General features: G+C 40.8%; 1 protein-coding gene across 2 annotated transcripts in view; it reads right to left on the reverse strand.

Moving 5' to 3' along the window:
• WLS (Wnt ligand secretion mediator) overlaps nt 1-2472 on the reverse strand; it is a 39443-nt gene extending 36971 nt beyond the window's left edge. The window contains exon 1 of one of the 2 annotated variants that reach the window (XM_009688992.2): nt 2132-2472. In XM_009688992.2, coding sequence (XP_009687287.2) covers nt 2132-2237 — 106 coding nt within the window. In that variant the 5' untranslated portion in view covers nt 2238-2472. The remainder of the gene's footprint in view (nt 1-2131) is intronic. The other variant, XM_068953498.1, reaches the window with a different exon arrangement.
• Nucleotides 2473-20086: the final 17614 nt, after the last annotated feature.

A 20086-nucleotide genomic window follows, 5' to 3' on the forward strand; every position in this document is an offset into this window, starting at 1 on the left:
TAAATCCCCAAGAATCTACCTGTTTAATCATACCTGGCCCAAGATGAAAATGGAAACACTGCTTTCTGATCAATACATTCCTTCTAAAAAAGCTTCAGCAACTTCGAAATGAGAAGCTACAGGAAATGCACTTTTAAGGTATAAGATATACCCTTATGAACATTGATTCTAGCTTCCCTGCACAATGCAGGCCAATAAAAGTTATCTAATGGATCAGGGTCTGGTTCAGTAACCTGTGCTCAAACTAGCTCTTAAAAAACACCTCCCTCCCCCAAAAAAGAAAGAAAGAAAAGCCTAAGAAAAAAAAGCAGCCAACCCTCATAGTCTTCAGTGTTGGTCAGGCCCATTTTGTGTGGTTCAGGACCACAAGACTAGAAAAATTGGTTTTTAATCTAATATTTGTCTCAGATCTCCTACGTGATTGACCAAAAGTGAAGAAAAGAAACAACAGAATGAGGAAAGCTTAAGTCTTTGAAAACTATATTTGGTAGTATTTACATGGTATATTCTAACTGTCAATTTTTATATTACAAATGCAAAGCTTTACTGTGCATCACAAACAGTCTGCTTTCTGGAGCATGGCTGCAGAAATTTCTTCAATGTCTCCAAAATAAAGATTACCTGGGGGAATAATTCAACTTCATTTCCAAAATAAACACTGTAATAAGTTTTACCAATGGCCTTTCAGGGAAAGGTAACTTCTATCACCTACATGCAGTTAACAGCTGTTACTGAAAATAGTTGCCAGGTATCAGAGTCATAACACCACCGAGTAAGAATCCACACAAGAGGAAGGTGAATGAATACTTGCCCTGGGCAAGCCAATCTGTGCGCCAAAGCCGCCTCCAGGGGAAAGAACAAAGTCAATCCAGCCAGAAAATTTCTCCATAGAGCAGGACACCACTTCTTGGTGAGAGCTCGTTAAGAGTTCAATAGCGGAAATCACCAAAGTAGCTCTGCATGCGTGTGGATTATTACAAGGAGCCGATATACTCCTCAGCGAAGTGCAACTCATACGCTTTCTACTAGAAACAATTCTTCAGGACTGCCCCAACATCAGGATCTCCTCCATCTTTCTCCTTCCCATCCCCGTTTCCTTGCCTAAACAAAAATCACAACCACCAGCGAAAGGCAGATAGCAAATACCGCCTGAAAACGTGTTGCCAAAGGTTACATCGCACGCCAGCACTCGCACGAAGGTTTTGTAACGTTCCCTGCGAGCTAATAAACAGAGACAATGGAAGGCTTAAAAGTTTTAACTGGAAGGGGTTGTGCGCGAAGAGCTGGAGTGACCGGCATCCCTGGGAAAGCGGCCGGCGCCGCTCCCAGCCTGGGAGCGAGGCAGCGGCAGGCGGCGCGGCGCGGCCCGGCGCGGCTCCCCGCGGCCCCGGCGCCCGGCCCCGACGCCCCCAGCCACCCCCGGCGTTGTGGGGAGGCAGAACCAGAACCGAAGAACCGCGCACAGCTGCGAGCGCCTCCCCGGGGGCCTGGGCAGAGGGTTTCCGCGGAGAGCGCCCTGGACAAAAGCCGAACTCGCCCGGCAAGAGGCGGCCCTGGCTCCGCGGCCGCGGCCCCGCCGCGCTGCGAGAGCGAGAGGCGGCTCGGGGAGAAACCGCGCACCCATCCCCACGCAACCGCCGCAAATTAGAGACAATAAAAACATTCCTGTCCTTTTCTGGAGGAGCTCCCACTAATTTTCCTTTTTTATTATTATTACAGAAGGCCATGAGGTTTCCTCCTGGAGTCGATTCGGAGACCGAGAAACGGGGAGGGGGGCGAAGGTAAGAAAAGAGTGAGGGAAGAATTTAAAAAAAAGAAAAAAAGAAAAAAAAAGGATCAACTTTGCAATGCAAGGCTTCCTTGCGCGATCAGTCGCCATGCTGAAGATTTTCCCCCTTCCTCTTTCTTTAAGTACATACTGAAACCAGGCCAAAAAAACTTTTCTCTGCCCCTTCTTTTCTTGTAGGCACTAGAGTGAAATGTGCACAAAGAGGCCCATGGAGCTGTGTTTTCTTAACTACAATAGCAGGGCTAATTAGATCATAGAAGCAAGTCAGTGATACTGTAACAAGTAGCTAAACAAGACGAAAGAGGGAAGGAGAAAAAGAAAGTTTGCACCTTTAGCACTTACCAATCAGACCTCCCACCAGAAAGGCGATGACTTGGAAAATCAGCAAGATCCCTCCAACAATGCACAGCTTTTTAGTGCTCATGTTTTCTATAATTGCCCCAGCCATTTTTGCTGAGATTTCTCCCCCCACTTCTTGCCTCTGCTGCAAACTTCAGGCTCTGAAAGTGCTGCAGGGATGGGAAGGAGGCAGGCTCAGCACTGATTGCCCAGGCAAGCCCGGATCTGGCTCCCCCTCTGCCGAGAGCTGTGATTGTGGCCGGTGCTCGGCTGCATGTGGCTGCTTTAAAGGAGCAGGGAAGCGAATCACATGATACCCACCTCCTCCTCCCCCTCGCCGGTCCATTCAGCGGAGCGGCAGATCGCGGGGCCGGCCCCGCGGTGCGGCGGCGGCCGCCGGGCGAGCCCCAGCCCCGGGCTAGGCGGGCAGGGCAGGGCAGCCCGGCCACGGCCCCGGCCCCGGCCGCGCCGCGGGGCCTGCGGCAGGGCCAGCCTTGCCCCGCTTCTCCCCTCGTGCCCGGCGAGCCTCGCCTCGCCTCGCCTCGCCTCGCCCCGCCCGGTGGCGGCACGGCCACGGCCACGGCCACGGGGCGCGGCAGCCGCCGCTTCCGCGCCGCGCAGGTAGCAGCGAAGGAGCAGGCTCCCGGGGGCAGGAGGGAGAGGCAGCCCTCCCTCGCTGACAAAGATCCGCGCTGCGGGGAGGCACACGGCAGCCGCTTTGCACCTTCCGAGAAACTGGGCAATGCGCGCAGGAGAAATGCAGCAAGAAGGCAGTAACGACAAGAGGAAGGCAGCAAGGACGCGGGGATCAGGCACTAGCGCTCACTGCCCGTGGGCAGCCACAGCTATTTGTTTCATCTGAAACGCGCTATGGCATTTTCTCAGATTTCTTTCTGGCCCGGCAGCTAAAAGGCAGTGCTTTATCCTTCTCTTAACCCTATTTTCACTAATCTCATTAAGTCACACAAAACATTTTTTTTTTTAATTACTCTTCATTTGTCTCTAAATTTAAGGCAAATGTTGGGCATGCTCGGCGATGTAGATGCTCTGCACTGATGCTGCTATGGGGAAGTTGTTTGCTTCCTGGTCCAAGACAGTCTGTTTACTCACACATTCCCATGGATGACCTAGAATGAGTTCATTGCCCCCTGCCATCATCTGTGTGTTTTAGCATTAGTGCCTTTCAGTTATTTATGGGATACCACAAAGACCTATGCTCTGCTGCACTGTGTAGCATCTTTATACTAAAGAATACAGAATATTCTCAGGTACAACTGGAACTAGACTGGGAGTAGCTGCAAACACTCCTTGAGAACAAATACGCCATGCAAGAAAACAACTGGTGACAGAAATACGGGCAGGAAATGTCAAAATGAGGGATGGCTCAAATATTCAGAGGCACAAACAAATGTAATCTGAAACTAGCGTTCAGTGAAAAGGAAAATGTTTAGAATAAACAAAAGCAAAGAGACCAACAGAAATCATGCACAACAAAATTGCTAAGTGTTGGCAATGCAATGCGGTACCCATATATCTAAAGCACTGGGCTTAAAGCAATATGGAGAAAATATCTATGTGCGTATTGATATTGTCTAGCATAATGAGAACTTTATGCATTACAATAATACAGGTAGCAGAAACAGCAAACACTTCAGTATCAGATAAATGAATCAAAAATTCAAGGAACAGTACAGAAACAGAGGATACAAGGTTTGCCTTGTAAGGAAAGATCATGTGAACAAATTCTCCAGACCTTGACCATACAATGTATAGTCACCACAAGAAGGTACACATACGTATTGCATGCACTAGATGTTTGGTTGGTAGATGTTTAGGAAGAGGTCCTTTTCAGAAAGAGGGAAGGTATAAACCCCTACCAAGGATCAGGCCTCAGTCACTGCAGCTAGCCTACATTCTCTGCACCTTTTCATGACCAGAAAAAAAGGACCGTAGCTCGGTAATTCATGTCTTCCCTCAATAAAGTAGGCAAATTCCAGACCGGAATTTACAACTTAGCACTCCAGCTTCATTATATTCAAAGTAACATTTATGTGTCAGACCCCCAGGGTGCCACTAGGGCCAGATACAAATGCAAAGACATAAAGCTAACATTGGAGACCAACCAATGATATTAATGAGGTATTTTGGATCACATGTTAAAACGTGATACTACTATCGAGATCCAGGATACAACAAAGTCCATTTGAAAAGAACTGCACAAATGATCCCAGATGATTAAGCTCATCTTCAAGCACTAGGGAGCACTAGGTCTTTGGCTTCCAAAGTCATTCTTGAAAAAGAAAATGAATCAAGCTGATGTACTATTGTTTTCTACATCTGTGATCTTTTCTTGATCTGCAGAGCTAAGAAAAGAGATTCTTCTCTTCCTCCTCACATTAGGCTAATATAAATTGGAATATAAGAGTTAGGGATAATTCTAGATAGTTGATGATGGTGGGACAGTCCAATATTCTAGGATATATGAAGTTAAACAATTTTTTATTTTATTGTTTGCTTTACCTTTACATTATAGCTTAAAAATAACTCTTCATGAAGAGATCCCTTGTACCCATAACAAACCCACTAGAATCATTCACACAGATGTGCTTGCAAGATCAAAGCCTGTTAGCAGCTTTTTGCCAAGACAATTTCAAAAAAAATTCAAAAAATTTCAAAAAAACCCAAAATTTTCAATTCAAATTTTCAAAAAAAAAAATCCCACAGAGAACAACTGCTATTAAAGAGGCTTACTTTGAAATACCTAATCTAATACTAATTTTTAGGATGTCTAACATTTAATTTTGATTTTAATGATGACTTCCATTGCTATTTTCTCTGTTTGAAGCAAAACTTTTGAATTACATGGGTTGCTTTATTTGCAGTCTGTAAGACTAGTCTTACAAGTCCAGGCTACCCTTCAAGCTCCTACAGTTACCCAAATACAAGGACCTATATGTCGGAGCATCTTTTGGAGCCCGTCCTTTATGACTACATGGCTAGATCTACCTGCTCGTAAAGAACGCCCTTAATTTCACTGTGGTGCCATGCAGGGACATAAGATGTCTCGTCCCCACCCCAACACAGCACACAGCTCCCAGAGCGCGCTCAGAGCCCTGCCCCGTGCCACCACAAACGCAGGGGCAGCATTTCAGCACGGCAGATTAAGCTCTCCTGCCACTGCAGAAAGTCAGGCCCCAGAGAGAGCAACTGTAGAAGTAGTCGCAGCACCAGGCACCACACACTTGAGTGCTGGAGCTCACTTTCCTCCCAGTAAAGCCAATCTGGCTTAATGACTTTACGAATATTACTCAGTGCATTCTTCTGCTAAAGTGTGGCGTTTGTCTCAATCAATTTATTTCTGGGATAAAATGTAAGAGGTAGAGCCAAGATCCTACCATAATCAAAAAGTTCTTGGTAAGTTAAAAAAAAAAAAAAAAAAAGCGATGACCATGGAAAAAAATACTTTGCATTTTTAGGGCACTTTCTCTCTCTACCACATTCCTACATCTTCAACATCACAAAACTTCCTCCATCACGTGTGGCTTGTGACCCTTCTCCAAAGGGGGTACAGAGCAATACTATAGTGAGTTGGGACCAGAGTGAGTTGCAGAGAAGTGACAATGCTCAAAATCTCACAAAAGCAAAACTGACCTAAAGTTTGTTAAAACGTAAATCTCAAGCCATCGCTTTTCCCTTCCAGTTGTTTACAAATCAGAATTTCTGTCTCTGTAAAGTCTCCAAAAATCAATCACCTAGGAACTCATGTCTTTGCTGCCTTTTTTTTTTTTTTTCCTGACTGCTTTAGGCTGTTTTGAAAGTCTCAGCTATTAAAATACCTATCTTGCAATCAGCTCCAGGCAGGAGTAGGATTCTTTCCACAGAGATCTCTTTGCAGGACTGGGCCTATAGCCCAGATTTTCAAAGGATTTTAGCTGCCTAAAGAGATAGATAAGGGCTTAGGGGGATTTTCACAAGCTCCTAATTTTTGGTGCTTTATTAATTTTTGCTAATTCAGTAAGTTACTGCAAAACATTTCGAAAACTGTCTCTGGATGCTCAGTTTGCACAGAGATCAAGCTCTCTGAAAGTTTCAACATTTTCTTCTTTTTCATGCGCTGTCTCATTGCATTTGGCAGTTATTAGAAATCATTAGAAATACATGTTAGACTTTAGAGGTAATTTTCAAACATGTAACTATAAAAGAAGGACATACACTGCAAACACAACACAAAGGCTTGACAGAGAAATATCTATGGCCTGGAATAGGAAGTAAAAATCATCAAAATTATTTGGACTTATGTTGCTGCATGCAAGCCTAGTATTGAACTTCTTTGTACTTGCTTTACAAAGGCAAGTCTTTTAATATCAGTAGCATTGTTGTTTATACCAGCACAGCAGTGTACTCTGACCCCAAACGTAAAATATGAAGTAACAATAGACAAAAAAGCTAATTAAATTATGGCCATCTACAATGAGATACATACTTCTGAACTCTTGCTTGTACTTGTCTACTGTATTTACAATACAGTATACAACATGACAACAATAGACCTATGGAGATTAAAAGTCTGTCTTTCAGAAACATTATGGAAGTTAGCTAGCTGACTACACTTTTGGCTCTGGTCTTCAGTTTGTAGGCTACATTTTTCCAGTGGGGTATTGCGTTGTTTGATGCCATGACCGCAGCTTCTTGTTTTGCTTGGAATACACCAAGCACGTTAAGGAATACACCTAACACATTACAAACTTGCTCTTTGTAATAAATAATGTGGAGTTTGCTGCTATGGGGGAAAGATGATTAAAATGTTTAAAAACACTACTTAGCAGTAGTGCTGACTGCTTTCATAGTTAACTTTATGTTTTTGTTGCCTTTACCAATAGTGGTAACATGGAAAATTTTCTCCTAGAACAGGAAAAGGGCGTTTTGTGTTATTTCCAGTCCACAGAAGGTGGGAAAATTTTTCTCTGTGTAAGATAATCCGTTTCTATGATTTGTAAAAATACTCAAAGGTAAAATTCAGTGCAGCATCCAACCCCCAAAAAGGGTTCAGATCAGTGAGTAGACAGAGATCTACAACTTGTAAACTGCCCATCACAGTTAGGATTAGAAAGAAAGAAATTGTCAGATATGCAGTGTTTCATCTCAAGCAAACACCACTCTACATTGTAAGTGTCTTGAGCATTTCCAAGCCCCACTGTAGTTCAAAGCTAAATATCCATCCACTTAATATGAATGAGGAATAAACCTCCCAGGAATACATTTTATAGACAAATGATTAAAAAATAAATTAGTTTCCTGAAATCTTTTTTTTTTTTAATGAGAAACTTTATATTAAGAGTGAACTGGGAAAAAAAACACTGAAAATTCAGGTAAATGCCAAATGCTTTTGCAACAATCTGACAAAAAAGTATTTTAATATATACATTCCAGATTTATCTGCCATTTTGTGAAATTCTCCGTTTCCTGATCTGCTAGGAGAAGGCCGTACAGAATTGAAAGCCCTGCAAATGCGTCTGCAGAGTAAGCACAAATCAGCAAGTGCCACAGAACTTCAGGTATGATGAAGCAAGTCTCTCTCACAGCCTGATTTATGGGGGTATTCATAATATTAATTAGGACCAAGTCTGCACTACAGAGTTTTGCAGCACAGCTTAATCAGTTAGGAACATGAAAAAGAGGTCACACTCGCTAGCTGACAGAGCTGTAGCAGCAAAATGGAGAGTTTCTGTCAGCTTGGTGTGTGCCATTTAGGGAAGCAGTATCACTAGGTTGGTAGGAAAACACCTAGGTAAATGATGCATCTCCATGAGGGGGCTCTGCCAACAATCTCAGCACGAAAGATTCTTCTGTTTTAGGCAACATCTAAACTGAGACAGATGTCAATACTGTCTCATTTGACTAGTTTTTGTAACTCATCACAGTTATCTCACTTCTGATTTGACTGCAGTTACCCTTCATTCCTGTCCCAAGTTTACACAGACACAGGTCAAACATGCTAGAGAAACAAAACCTAATGGATGGACTGTATTTCTTGCTAGCCCTCCTCTGTGTAAGCTGCAGAGAGGGAACCTAGCCATTTATTCTACTATTTCTCTATATGAGCACCAGGCTGTTGTGCACCTAATTTCTAAGGTCTGTTTTTCTCAGGCCACTTAGGTTTAAGTTGAATGGTGCCACTGTTTCTAGCTCTGGGAACTTACAGCTAGATCCACACTTACAGCTAGATCCACACTTAGGTTCAGAATTTTTTTGCACAACCTCTGTTGCATTAAATGCCACCCAGCCTGCTAGATCTCAGGTCCTATGACTGGAGGAAGTATTCTGTGTCCTTCAGTCCTTTACATGTGTAACTCAAAGCTCCCTCTCTGCCAGGCACCATGGACTCCTAGTGTAAGTTCTTTGATGACAACATGGCAAGAAAAAAAAGGAACACCAACTTAACAAAGGAACTGTCTAACCACCACAATTTTATCTTAAAGCATACCATAACCACAAATGTCTGAGTACACCACAAGACCTATACAGTCCACCTCCACAGGCCTGTTCTCACCCATTGCATATGTATGAAACTTGTCAATAGTTAGTACTGGTTGGGTGGTGGTTTTCGTCTCCGTTAAGCCCTTCTCCGCTGGACTATCCGTCCATCAAATGCTCCACCCTATTTTTCCTCACCAAGTCCTGCTTGCTTCAGCTTAACTATGTAAGAAAAGCAATTATTCATTGGGTGTGGACCAGCATTTGAAAAACATTCACAGAGAACAGCCCTAGATAGCTCTCTTGATGGCTTTCCTGTGATATGCCTTCAATCAGATGACAAAGCCTTTGTCACATAATGTAAAGGCTGAAATGCATTAGAATACACTTTCAATAGGGGCATTAAGGCTTCCATTCAGTACATAAGACAAAACAGAGCTCATAATTTGACAGAGAACACATTTTAGCCTGTCAGACTGAAAGCAGAGACTTGGGATGTCCTGAAAGAGAAGACAATAATAGTGTAACAAAATAATTTAAATTTTATTTTATTTTCATTAATGGCTGTTTAAATTTGATTTTTTATGTTTTATTTATAGTCTCTGCAATTACCATATGGTCAAAATGCTGAAGACCTCAAAAGCAATGCAATGGAAAGCCTAAATTTTCAGCCTTTTAATTAGGCCTGCAAAGCTGTCTCTTTTGACCATTAATCCAATCATCAAGGGACAAAGTTTCTGCAACAGGATACCTGAACAACTCTAGGGCAGACTAATGATTAGTTCATCACTAAATTTCCAAGTTCTTCCATCCAAACCTCTTCCACGACATAATGATCATCTAGCACTAAGTACAGCTCCATTTTAATTCTTCTGTTTGATAGATTAACTAATTATCCAAAGGCCCAAAAGGTTTTTCTCATGAAAAGCACTCCTGTCTCCCTCTTCTCTCCCACATTACTACAAAATTCAAGTTCAAAGCCACATAAGTCAGGTCACTTGGAAGGTTTTGCTAATATTAAGTTGCAGCTTGACAATATACCATGCTGAACTGGTCTAAATTTACTGTACGGTACCAATTCAAATGGCATCACTGACATTTTTGACAAATTAATTCTGTGCTGACAAACTTTGTAGTGAACCATGCATCATCAGCCAGTTCCATTTAGCCTCACAGCTTTCCCATGGACCATTTTGCTAGTCCTTCTTGCCTCCTTTTTAGATGTCACATAAATGCAAACCTGGATCGATGGTCTTTCTACTTTTTCTTAGCACTGTCACTCCAGATGGGCCTTTTCTAACTGCTGTATGAGGGTCTTTGCCTCAGTCACCTTCCCTCACATTGAATCAGACTTCTGCAGCGACTTTTGCCTCAGTCACTCAACTTCTCATAGGACTTCTTGTCTTATGTTGAACTTCCACATCAAACCCTTTCAAAAAGTTGCCGCTGCTGGAATCTCCTGTGATACTATAGTGTTACATAGCTAGAATCAAGCCCTAAGCAAGAATCAGACTCCCTCAAGCATTATGTGCATTGTTTGCTTTCCTCTGAGTTCCCTTCTGCCTTAGCTGGCACTGGATCCAGTAGCGCACAGATCATTCCACACATCTTGAGTCAAAATCAGCCCCTTACAAAACTAAACACATGCAATACTTTCAAAATCAGGTGTCAGAATCCAGGAATCACCAGAAGCAGCTTTCCTTCATAGAGACCATTCCAATCTGCAATTCCTCTATCTACATGCCTGTGTTTTCTTTCACACCAGCAATGGACATCATTGGTACCTGTTCAAAAATGGTATCGTTAGCTAAAGGGCCTCTAAGGAAATCTCTATCAAGTAGGCGCCATGGGCAGAAGTTAAAGATCACAATGGCTTCAAGTGTGCATTCAGTCTGGGAGGCTGCCTTTCCCCTGGGTTTGTATCCTCCTCAAAAACAAGCAAAGAATTATTTTACTAATAGATATAGACTAACAGATATTTTTAATATTAAAAATTATCTCTACTGTGCAACCTCAGGACAATAAGATTAACAGAAATAAATTCCTTACCATAGCTAATTGTGCAGGTGTTTATAGTAAAATCTTCATGGTTCTATCAGTTCTATCAGAGTTCAGAATATGAAGAATCATTTCAGAGGTTTTTTTGAAAGCCTTTTACCATTTCACTCGCTCTGCTATGCCTTCATATTCCCATAAATCCAACCCATTTTAAGTTTAGCACTGAAGACTGAATTAACAGATGCAACCAAATTTAAATCACAGCTATTTTTCATACTCCCATGAGAAATGAACAAATGTGCATATCTTGAGCACTTGTGATTGTGGTACCTGCTTCAGAACTGTAACATCAAGGAACATGCTTTAATTCAATTTTAGTAAAAGCTGATGATGTTAGTTAATTAAGAAGGCAGAGGCAGGAGAGATTTGATTAAGTTCCGGTGGTAACAGTACTGTAGCATTAGATTAAAAAAAAAAAGAATGACAAATATAATCTAGCTTTACCATTTCATACTTCTGTTATATTAAATAAGATACGGTGGCATAGATTGACCATATTGATTATTGTATAAAATGAGCTGCAATTCTCAAAGTTTGGGTTGTGTGTGCACACAGAATTATCAGTTAATGCAATTTGAAGACTTAAAAGTCTTGAGAAATTTAAAGTTAAACCTAACCAGAATATACACCCAGCTAGTTTCCTTGTGAGACCTTCTCAAAATACCACCTGAAAACAAACATAAAGCATGTATTAGTTTTAAAGATATCCTAGAAAGAGACATCTGTTTTGGAACAATCACAAAGGGCTATCGCCAAAACTATCCCGTAATAGTTATGAGCTGTAATTTGACATTTCATTTTAGATACACATTCCTCCTGCCAAGTAATATCATATTTTTGCTTTTGGCAGAGAAAATAAAGAGAAGAATATAGCCAAGATGAGTAATTTAGCACAGTGTAATCAAGGCAAGCTGCCCCACAGACTAGGGACTGAATTAAAGTGAGTAAGATATTTTGTTTGTCCTCTTAAAATAAACGAGCATGTATTCTATATGGAAAACGTAGAAAGAAAAAATGGTTTTCTTGTTAAGTTTATTTTTCAACTGAGCCCAACTGATTCCAAGAGCAGATGATTAGAGGTGGGGTGGTTAAGCCCATTATTGCTTCTAGCTGTGTTCTCTAGAGGTTTCCATCACTGTAGATGCACATACCATTCAAGCAACCTTCTGTTCCTGAGCTGTCCCAGTTCACAACCCAGCATATTTATGTTAACTGTCACTGATTCCAAGTTACTTCACTATGTTGGGCTGTATATGGAGCCATCCAAGAAGCACAGACAGATCCCAGTCCTGCTAGGTGGTGATCCATGACAGAAGAGTACAGCATACAGCTGACAGTAATAACTGCTTAGGTTGTCACAGGTTAATCCACCTGTAATTATGAGTTAGTGCTCTATGTCCCTGGCCAAGTGCCTTGTAATTAGAGTAATAAATCACCGTCTCTGTGTCACTGCTTATCGTAGCATGTTTTCACTGAGCTAAATAACAAAAATATTTCACGTGCATATAGGCAAAAGGGTCAAAGGACTTTGCATTAATACTAGAGACGATTTTCTTGAGTTAACCATGTTTCAGCAACTATTTTAGACTGACTAGAATGAGGATAGCAACATTCATCAATACAACGATTCACATTCATATACAGCAGTAGTTTGAATTATTAGTGACCCCAACAGTCTACTCTGTCCTTCTGTTCCTAAATGCAAAGCTGGCAAAAAGGCTGCATCTTGGCTGCCCCAATTAACGGTCCAGTATTTTTGGTGAACCTACCTAGATGAACTGCAAAGCAACATCATGTTATATTACCACAGACAGATTGGCTAGAGCTTGTCTATCAGCATTCTTTGAGTTCTCTGCTCTCTACAAGATGAAATTACCTAGATACTTTTTAATATCGACTTCTCTTCCATTCTACATTTTAATTAGAATAATTTCCTTAGTTTGCTGTCAAGTGTTTGTCTAAACAAAAAGCAATCAGTACAAGCACATATCTTGAACTCTGACATGGATTTAATGTGTTATTTAATTGATGAAACAGTTTTCTGAGAACTTACTTTGCAGGGAACAAACATATTTGTTAAACCAGCTACTATTTTTAAGAGATCTTATGGTATCTAAAACTGCATCAACACAAGCAAAGGAAGCAGATTACTAATGAAATGAAGCATTTAAATATTTAAATGCAATTTGTACTGTAATTAAGCTAACATTTACCAAATGCCACAGTATATGCTGATAAAAAACACTGTAATTATTTTACAATAGAATCACAGACGTTTTGGCTGGAAAAACCTAATTTGTTATCTTGTGCATTACTGTCACTGAAGAATTTTATCCAAGTGTGTATATACTAGTTCAAGTGATATAAGCATCCATTTTGAAGATGTTTAGCATGTTAGAATTAGGAGGGTGCTTAGACCTTTTCCAAAGTAAACGTTTAGAGGAAATGTTCTCCAGAAACAAAGAAATGCTCCTGAAAATTGTAAAATGCTGCATCTTTTTAACTAGAAGTTGGCTGTAGGGACTAATGGAATCAGTGAGATGAAAAGATGAGAAAAGCAAACTCAATTCCTCAATTCCAGTACTGCGGATGGTTTAAAAGAATGAATGGATTTCTAACAGAGAGCTCTCACAACAGACAAATAAGATGCCCATCTCTCATGTAAAGGATGGATTACAAGAATGGAAAAACAGGGAGGAAGTTGTAATACCATATAGTCCTTATTACAGAAAACTATAGTATGTTTTCAGGACATCTGATTCTGTAACAGTAATAAGCCCTGCCTACAAGAATAATGCAAACCATTTAGAATGTGTCACAGTAGACCAAGTTTCCTCTTAAGGGAAAAAAAAGAAAACTGAAGTCATTGTCCTGGAATGCACTGAAACCTCTTAGCATGAGTTCCTGAAATATTCATGAACATTTAGAAAATAGCAAACTTTTTGGATAGTATACTGTTTAGATGTAACATGCTATGTACATGCCATCCACTAAGCTGTAAAAACACAGGAGGAAGGCTTTTTACAGAAACCAAAAGAAGTAATGAGGACTTGGGAATTCTATCTTCTGGCTGCCACAGACCACATAATGTTGGTTAATTCAATCCCTCAATTACTCATCCTTAACTGTGAAAATTTTTATGCAACAGAGTGTTCACTAGAGCTCATTAATGAGTAGGTCAGAATTTTAAGATGAGAAGGTTACTAAAAAGCGTAAATGATTAATCAGTAGTATAGGAAACACTGAGCTCAGTATTTAATATACCAACTAACTATAGTTTTTAACATTAACTTTGTCCTAAGGATGCAGGGGCAAAGCAGTTTAAACTGATAGGCATGAGGGTCAGATGGTCCGTCTCTGCTCCTTCTTACAGTACTGGCGCTCTCAAACTTGTCAGACTGTCTCCCTGTACCAGCCTCACTGCGCAGCTGGACAATTACAGGTGACAGTGGAAAGGACTATGTAGAGGCAGCTAGAGTACATGTTTGACCAGGAGAGAAGAGGCTTACAGAACCCTTTCTCAACCATGAACCTTCAGACTCTTCAGACTGCTCCTGAATTTTTGTTACATTTAGAAAATGCAGAGACAGGCAGCTTTTAAAAAACAAATTCTTACTCTACTCACCATGAAAAGGGAAGAAATAGGAAAAATCAAGGAAAAAGAGAAATAAAGAAGTGAACTTCAATTGCAGATATGCAAACGTGCAGCAGTGTAGCAAGCATTGTCACCACTTCCAGTCACTTGTTTATGTAAGTTTGTTTCTCATACTGTTGGGCTACGTGCCTCTGTATAGGTAAGTTAGGAACTTATCCGGTGCAAATTAGTCATATTTAAGGAGGTTAGCAGTATGCAACACAGCAACTTCACATTAAGTGCTGAGAATAAGTGCTAAAGAGACCACTGTTGACATGTTTATATATTTTGCAAATACGTAAATACCTGGAGAATAGCAGAAGACAGTGCTTGGCATAAGCAGAAGGTATTTTACCTTATTACTCGGCCCTAATTCCAAAGACTTTTCTTTTGGCAGCAGTACCAGCTTAGAGAGCCTCTCTTCTCCCCAGGCCTGGTCATACGAATTGTTCTTACTCTACACTGGTAAAGCAGTTTGTGGTACCACATAGTGAATCCAGGTTAAAAAGAATACTGCAGAGGAGGAAAAAAAAAAGTAGAAAGGAAATTTTTTCTAGTATAGTAGCCATAGGCTGTTTTTCACATTCACTGGCTGGGTTACTTAAAAGTGCAACTCTCACAGCCACTTTTTCCTGTCTCTGTGCTGTTCTCTGCAAAGCATGGCACAGCTTTTCCTGTGAACAAAGCATGAAACAGGCTGAGGAACTGATCTGGCTGGAAGATAGTTTTTTGTTAGAATAGGGACACAGATTTTTGTTTTTCCACCTGGAACAGTCCCCCATCTGGTTCATGAAGAGGCTATGCAAACGCTTGCACAAATGTTTCTATGTGTTGAAGTGGATGGAGAATTCACAAAGGTTAAAAATAAACTGGAAGAAGGGGAGGCTAAGCTATGTTAGCTCTCCTAACCCAATTCACAGGATAGCACCACAAACAATTTTACCAATGTCTCTTTACGACACAAGAAGCAGCAGGAGGGCTGCTAAATCAATCACTATTATCAAAGGAAATGCCCCTCCAACATGGCCTCTGCTGCAACGCCTGTGGAGAGATGTCTGCAGAACCACAGCTACGAGCAAGCTTGGCCAAACAAACCGAGCCTGAGAGCTTGGTTCTCCCTTGTCCCGCTCTGTGCAGCTGTTTTTGTAAGTGGAAAGCTGGAAAGCTACTGTGAAGTGCTCCAGTTCTACTTCCCAAAAGATATCGTTTAACTCTTAAGTTTGGCGCTTGCCCGTCCTAAAGCACTGGACCCCCTCTGCTGGGACTTGCACTGGCCTCAAATGACAGCTAAGTTATGTACCACTCTGCCTCTAGGGTCACTTTCCCGCCTGCTGATGATACGAAAATGAAACGAGAATTTGCCATCTGGTCTAAGCACAAAAATTCCAGTTTACCCAGACAAAAGCCAGTGCACAAGTACTTTCAAAACACAAGCTTCTCCTCACTGTCTGCTCCAGACACAGGATGATGGATGGGAATAAGCTTTCTGTGGATTTGGATATAAAATAGGTGATCTTTAGGCTTACAAGGCTAGGCTTTTTTTTTTTTTTAATCCCTCTTGCTCTCACCCAGATTGCTTTCCCTAAGGCCCTTACATGATAGAGGTATGGAAACAGCTATGTATCTGGTGATGGCCTTCACCTGTTTGTTTGGGTTAGCCAAAAACATCACCTAGACAGCAGGTGGCAGCATTAGATCCAGCTACATACTTCAATTGAGTTCAAAGATATTTGCATCTGGAATATTAGTTTGTTGACCTACAATAAAAACAAACAAAAACACCCTATGTATTGTGGAACACTCATATAGGCATATTTTTCCTCCCCTTTTCAATCTGCTAAATTATTATTGTATAAATGCAATTATTCCTGGACTGAAAATAAAACCTTATGTGACCGAGTCATTTCCTTTAAATGAGTAAACGATACAGCTATGCAATCTAAGAAGGTAAGAGCTTTTTTTTTTCCCTTCACTGAGTTGAGTGACTTTGCTTCTTCTATACGTATTTGAAAATAAAATTCAGTAGACACTTTAACAGAATGACTGGGGCACTAACTATTCTGAGCTAGCAAGAAGCAAACGCCATATACATTTACCAGGACATGAATACATGTAATAGCACTCTCTGCACAGATATTGATCACAAGTCCAACGTTGCAGATAACATTCTGATTTGGAGGTTTTTCTGTAACTGCTGTTATTAATAGGTGTAGAAACATATTTTGGATTTAGTTATTTTAAAAATAGCAATCAGGCTTCCTAAACTGTGCTCAATTATTTGAACTTTTATATATTTATATATAAGTAATGTAGGGTTATGTTCTTGTACTGTTTCAGAGACCTTGTCACTAGGATGGTTAGAACTTCATAAGTATCTGCAACAAAGAATGCAGACTCTCTGTGAAACAGAAATCCATCTGGTACAATGGGAAAAGAGTCACAGAAAAGACATATTACTTCTTGTGCAGTTATGCGTCTTACGCATTTTTGCATTTCTGTTCAGGTATATTCACTTCTGTTCGCACTTTATGGTTCAGTACAATGGCTATTACAGTTACTTCATTAGACCTTCTCAAATCAAACTTAGCACTAATTTCTAGCCCAAACTTCTCATTGTATACCATCATTTTATGTATGCAAAAGAAATAGGAATAAGGGAAATTTATTTCTTTACATATATTTTGTTAGTGGTTTTGACTGTTTCAAGACTGAAGGCTTCATCTTCTGAGGCTGTTATCAATAGCTATCTCAGTTTTCAGAAGGAAAAGGAAATTTTTAAAGTAGACATTCGTCTTTTAAAAAAAACTAATAATCAAGCACTCCTGCCAAAATATCTGAAATTTAATGTACTTAAGACACTTGATTCATGCAACTTTCACAAGAAAATAGATACAATAAGCCAAAAGATTTCTCCTTGTTAGAGAAGGAGAAATGAGAACTTTCTTGACCCATTTTCATCATTGTCAGCTGAAATTCTGTTGTTGTTGTTAGCTTGCTGGTTCCCTCCTCCTGCACCAACATCTGACTGTGAAAGCTCTTTTTTATAACCTGTTGACTTGGTACATGGTGGGAAGTTCAGAGTGAAATTACAGGAGACTGTGTGAGCTGATCTGACAGCTTACTGATACTGAAAGGGGGAGTTACCATTCCTCCCTCTTACAGCCATGCATTCCTGAAGCTTTACCATGCACTGGCTCTGATGTTTGTTGGGCCCCTCAAATTGTTAACCAAGCAGAAAATACAACTTTTATCTTGCTGATCTAATAAGTTTCTTGCCAGATGAGGATTTAAATCAGCTCACTAAAAGGTCTAATGAGTGCTAGACTTTGAACAGCAGAATGGAGGCAGAACCATAAGGCTTAGACTAAGGAAAAGGTAGAAAAAAGAGGGAATACATCCTCCCATTTTTAAACTGCTCATCAAATCGTACACAGTCTCTGTATGCTTATGATCCATAAAAGGACAAAATAACAGCAAACTCAGTCCACAGTCCAACCAGCACAGTTATTCTGACAGGTAGGAGCGACCAGCACTGCAAAGAGACTAAGTGCTTTCAATGAAAATACTTCAGCACATCTTCATTTTGGTGCCCAGTAACAAAATACGCAGCCACAGCTCTCTGATGGAAGATGGTATACTCAGTCCTGAGACAGGGTTATGATGAATTAGAATTGCTCCAGTCCCAGAAAATGTTTTGTCAGAGACAAAGTCTAAGGTCCAGATTTTCAGCTACTCTTTTCCTGTGCTTTGGCAAAGAATAGGGGCCGTGACATTAAAGTAGCTTTAAGATTCCCATATGCTGTGCCATACAAAGGTCTGTGTTTGTTTTAATTACACTTTGTCTCCTACAGCCAAAACCACAGAATATTGCAGGGCATTCCAAATATCTCCCCTTCAATATTCCAGTGCCCCCCATGACTGAGTACAGGACTGGTCTAAAACCCTTAGACAAGTTTTATTTGACTGAGAAAGCTTCCGGTACAATTGTTATTCTCCAGTGGTGGCTTCCACCCAATTTAAAAGGACCCATACAAACCCAGATGGTTTTGATTAGAGCTAGCCTTGTTTGTGCCAGAAGTCTGAAACTTCATCCTCCCCTGCCATTAGGAAGTGACACTGAGAAGAAGGGTAGGTCCCGTAGCACAGCAGCTGGTTGGCCAGCAGCCACAGATACTGGGGTTGGGTAGGAGACTGACGGAGCCTCTGGCATCAAACAATGCTAAACAGTGAAAATGCTCCCAGCAGTATGAACCATTAAAAGAAACCGAAGACAAAGAAACAGCACAATAAACCTTGGTTCCTTTGTTGCATTGCTGCCCTGCACTTCAAAAATTTGGGGATCTTTGACTGAACCTTGGTACTCTCCAAAGCAGCTCTGGTACCTAGTGCCAAGAGCTGCAGAGGTGTGATCTAGGAATTCCTGACTGCAGACCGACTGAGCAGCCAAACCAATCTGCCTTGCATACTACCTTGAATTTTTTCCACAGTTTCTTATCAAAATACTGACGAGATACAGGGAAGATCTTACAAAACAAAGTTTGTTGCTGCCAAGGAATGATCGCTGCTAGCTAGCATTTATTTTTCCACAGTTATATTCAGGGCTGTTCAGGGCTTGGTTGTCCTTTCGAGACAGACCAGATCAAGGAGTGGTGTATACAGTACATCATCACAGGATAAATCCAGGGAGGCTCCATGACTCACTTCTGAGTCACTGTTCCTCTTCTGCTTCTTCCAGACTCTTGGGGGTGTACTAATTTATTGTTGGTCTGTATCTGCATTAAATTATTACCCCCAGTTCAACTATCCTGTGCAGAAAGAATTAAGACAGATTCTACTCATCCCTTGCCTCATAAAAGATGTAAATAGGTGAGTAGATTCACTTTACCGTTGCTCAGAGGTATTGGTCCTGGCAACTTGTGTAGAGATTTAAGAGAAATGGACAGAAATGGGGGAGTAATTCTTTCTTCCTTGGATGATATGCTATCCAAGTTGATTATTTGGAACTAGACTGTTTCTACAAAAAAAAAACAAAACTCAAATCCCAATTACAAAACTAAGATTAACCTTTCAGAGGGTTATTTCTAAGAGCATGGATAAAATAAGATAGTATGACTCAAATAACAGAAGGAAAGTACATCACAGTTAAGCCACACAAATTGCTTTCACTGTCAGAATAAAGTATTCTAAAAAAACCAAGAATGAATAACTTTTTTTTTCTCTTTAGCAAGACAATTTTGAAGTATTCTGGCAAGGCTAGACAGGAAGCACTTAAATAATGCCTACTTAGTCCCAAGCAAATCTTTACTAGTAGGAATGCAAAGTTTAGGTTGGAAAGGAAAACAATAACTAAAATAAAAGCTTTAAGTATATGCACATCCAAAATAAATACATTCAGAGAATCACCGAAAAGCATGAAAAGGTACTGAATAGCCATAGGCCTGTTCAGCTCAAGTATAGAACCCTGAGGACACTGAGGGTACAGTAGAAATACACAGAAATAGGATTTTTCCAGTGGCAATGCTGATTTAAGAAGTTCTTTCCCCATGCTCACTTTTCCACCCCTTGGTTGTGTTTTCATGAGACCGTTTAATAGCAACACTGACTTAAGGTAGAATCCTTTTGTCATCTCCAGCTCCTTAACCTTACCCTTCTGCCACAAGGTACTAGGCCACGCTGATGCAACTGCTTGTATGGCCATGCGGTAAGCTGAATCCAGGAATTCATTCCATTACAGAAACCTCAAACATTTTTTGCAGGACTACAGTTAACCCAGATCAGTTCCTTCATCCATT

This window comes from Struthio camelus, chromosome 8 (genome assembly GCF_040807025.1).
Source record: "Struthio camelus isolate bStrCam1 chromosome 8, bStrCam1.hap1, whole genome shotgun sequence".
In the NCBI taxonomy this organism is placed as follows: Eukaryota; Metazoa; Chordata; class Aves; order Struthioniformes; family Struthionidae; genus Struthio; species Struthio camelus.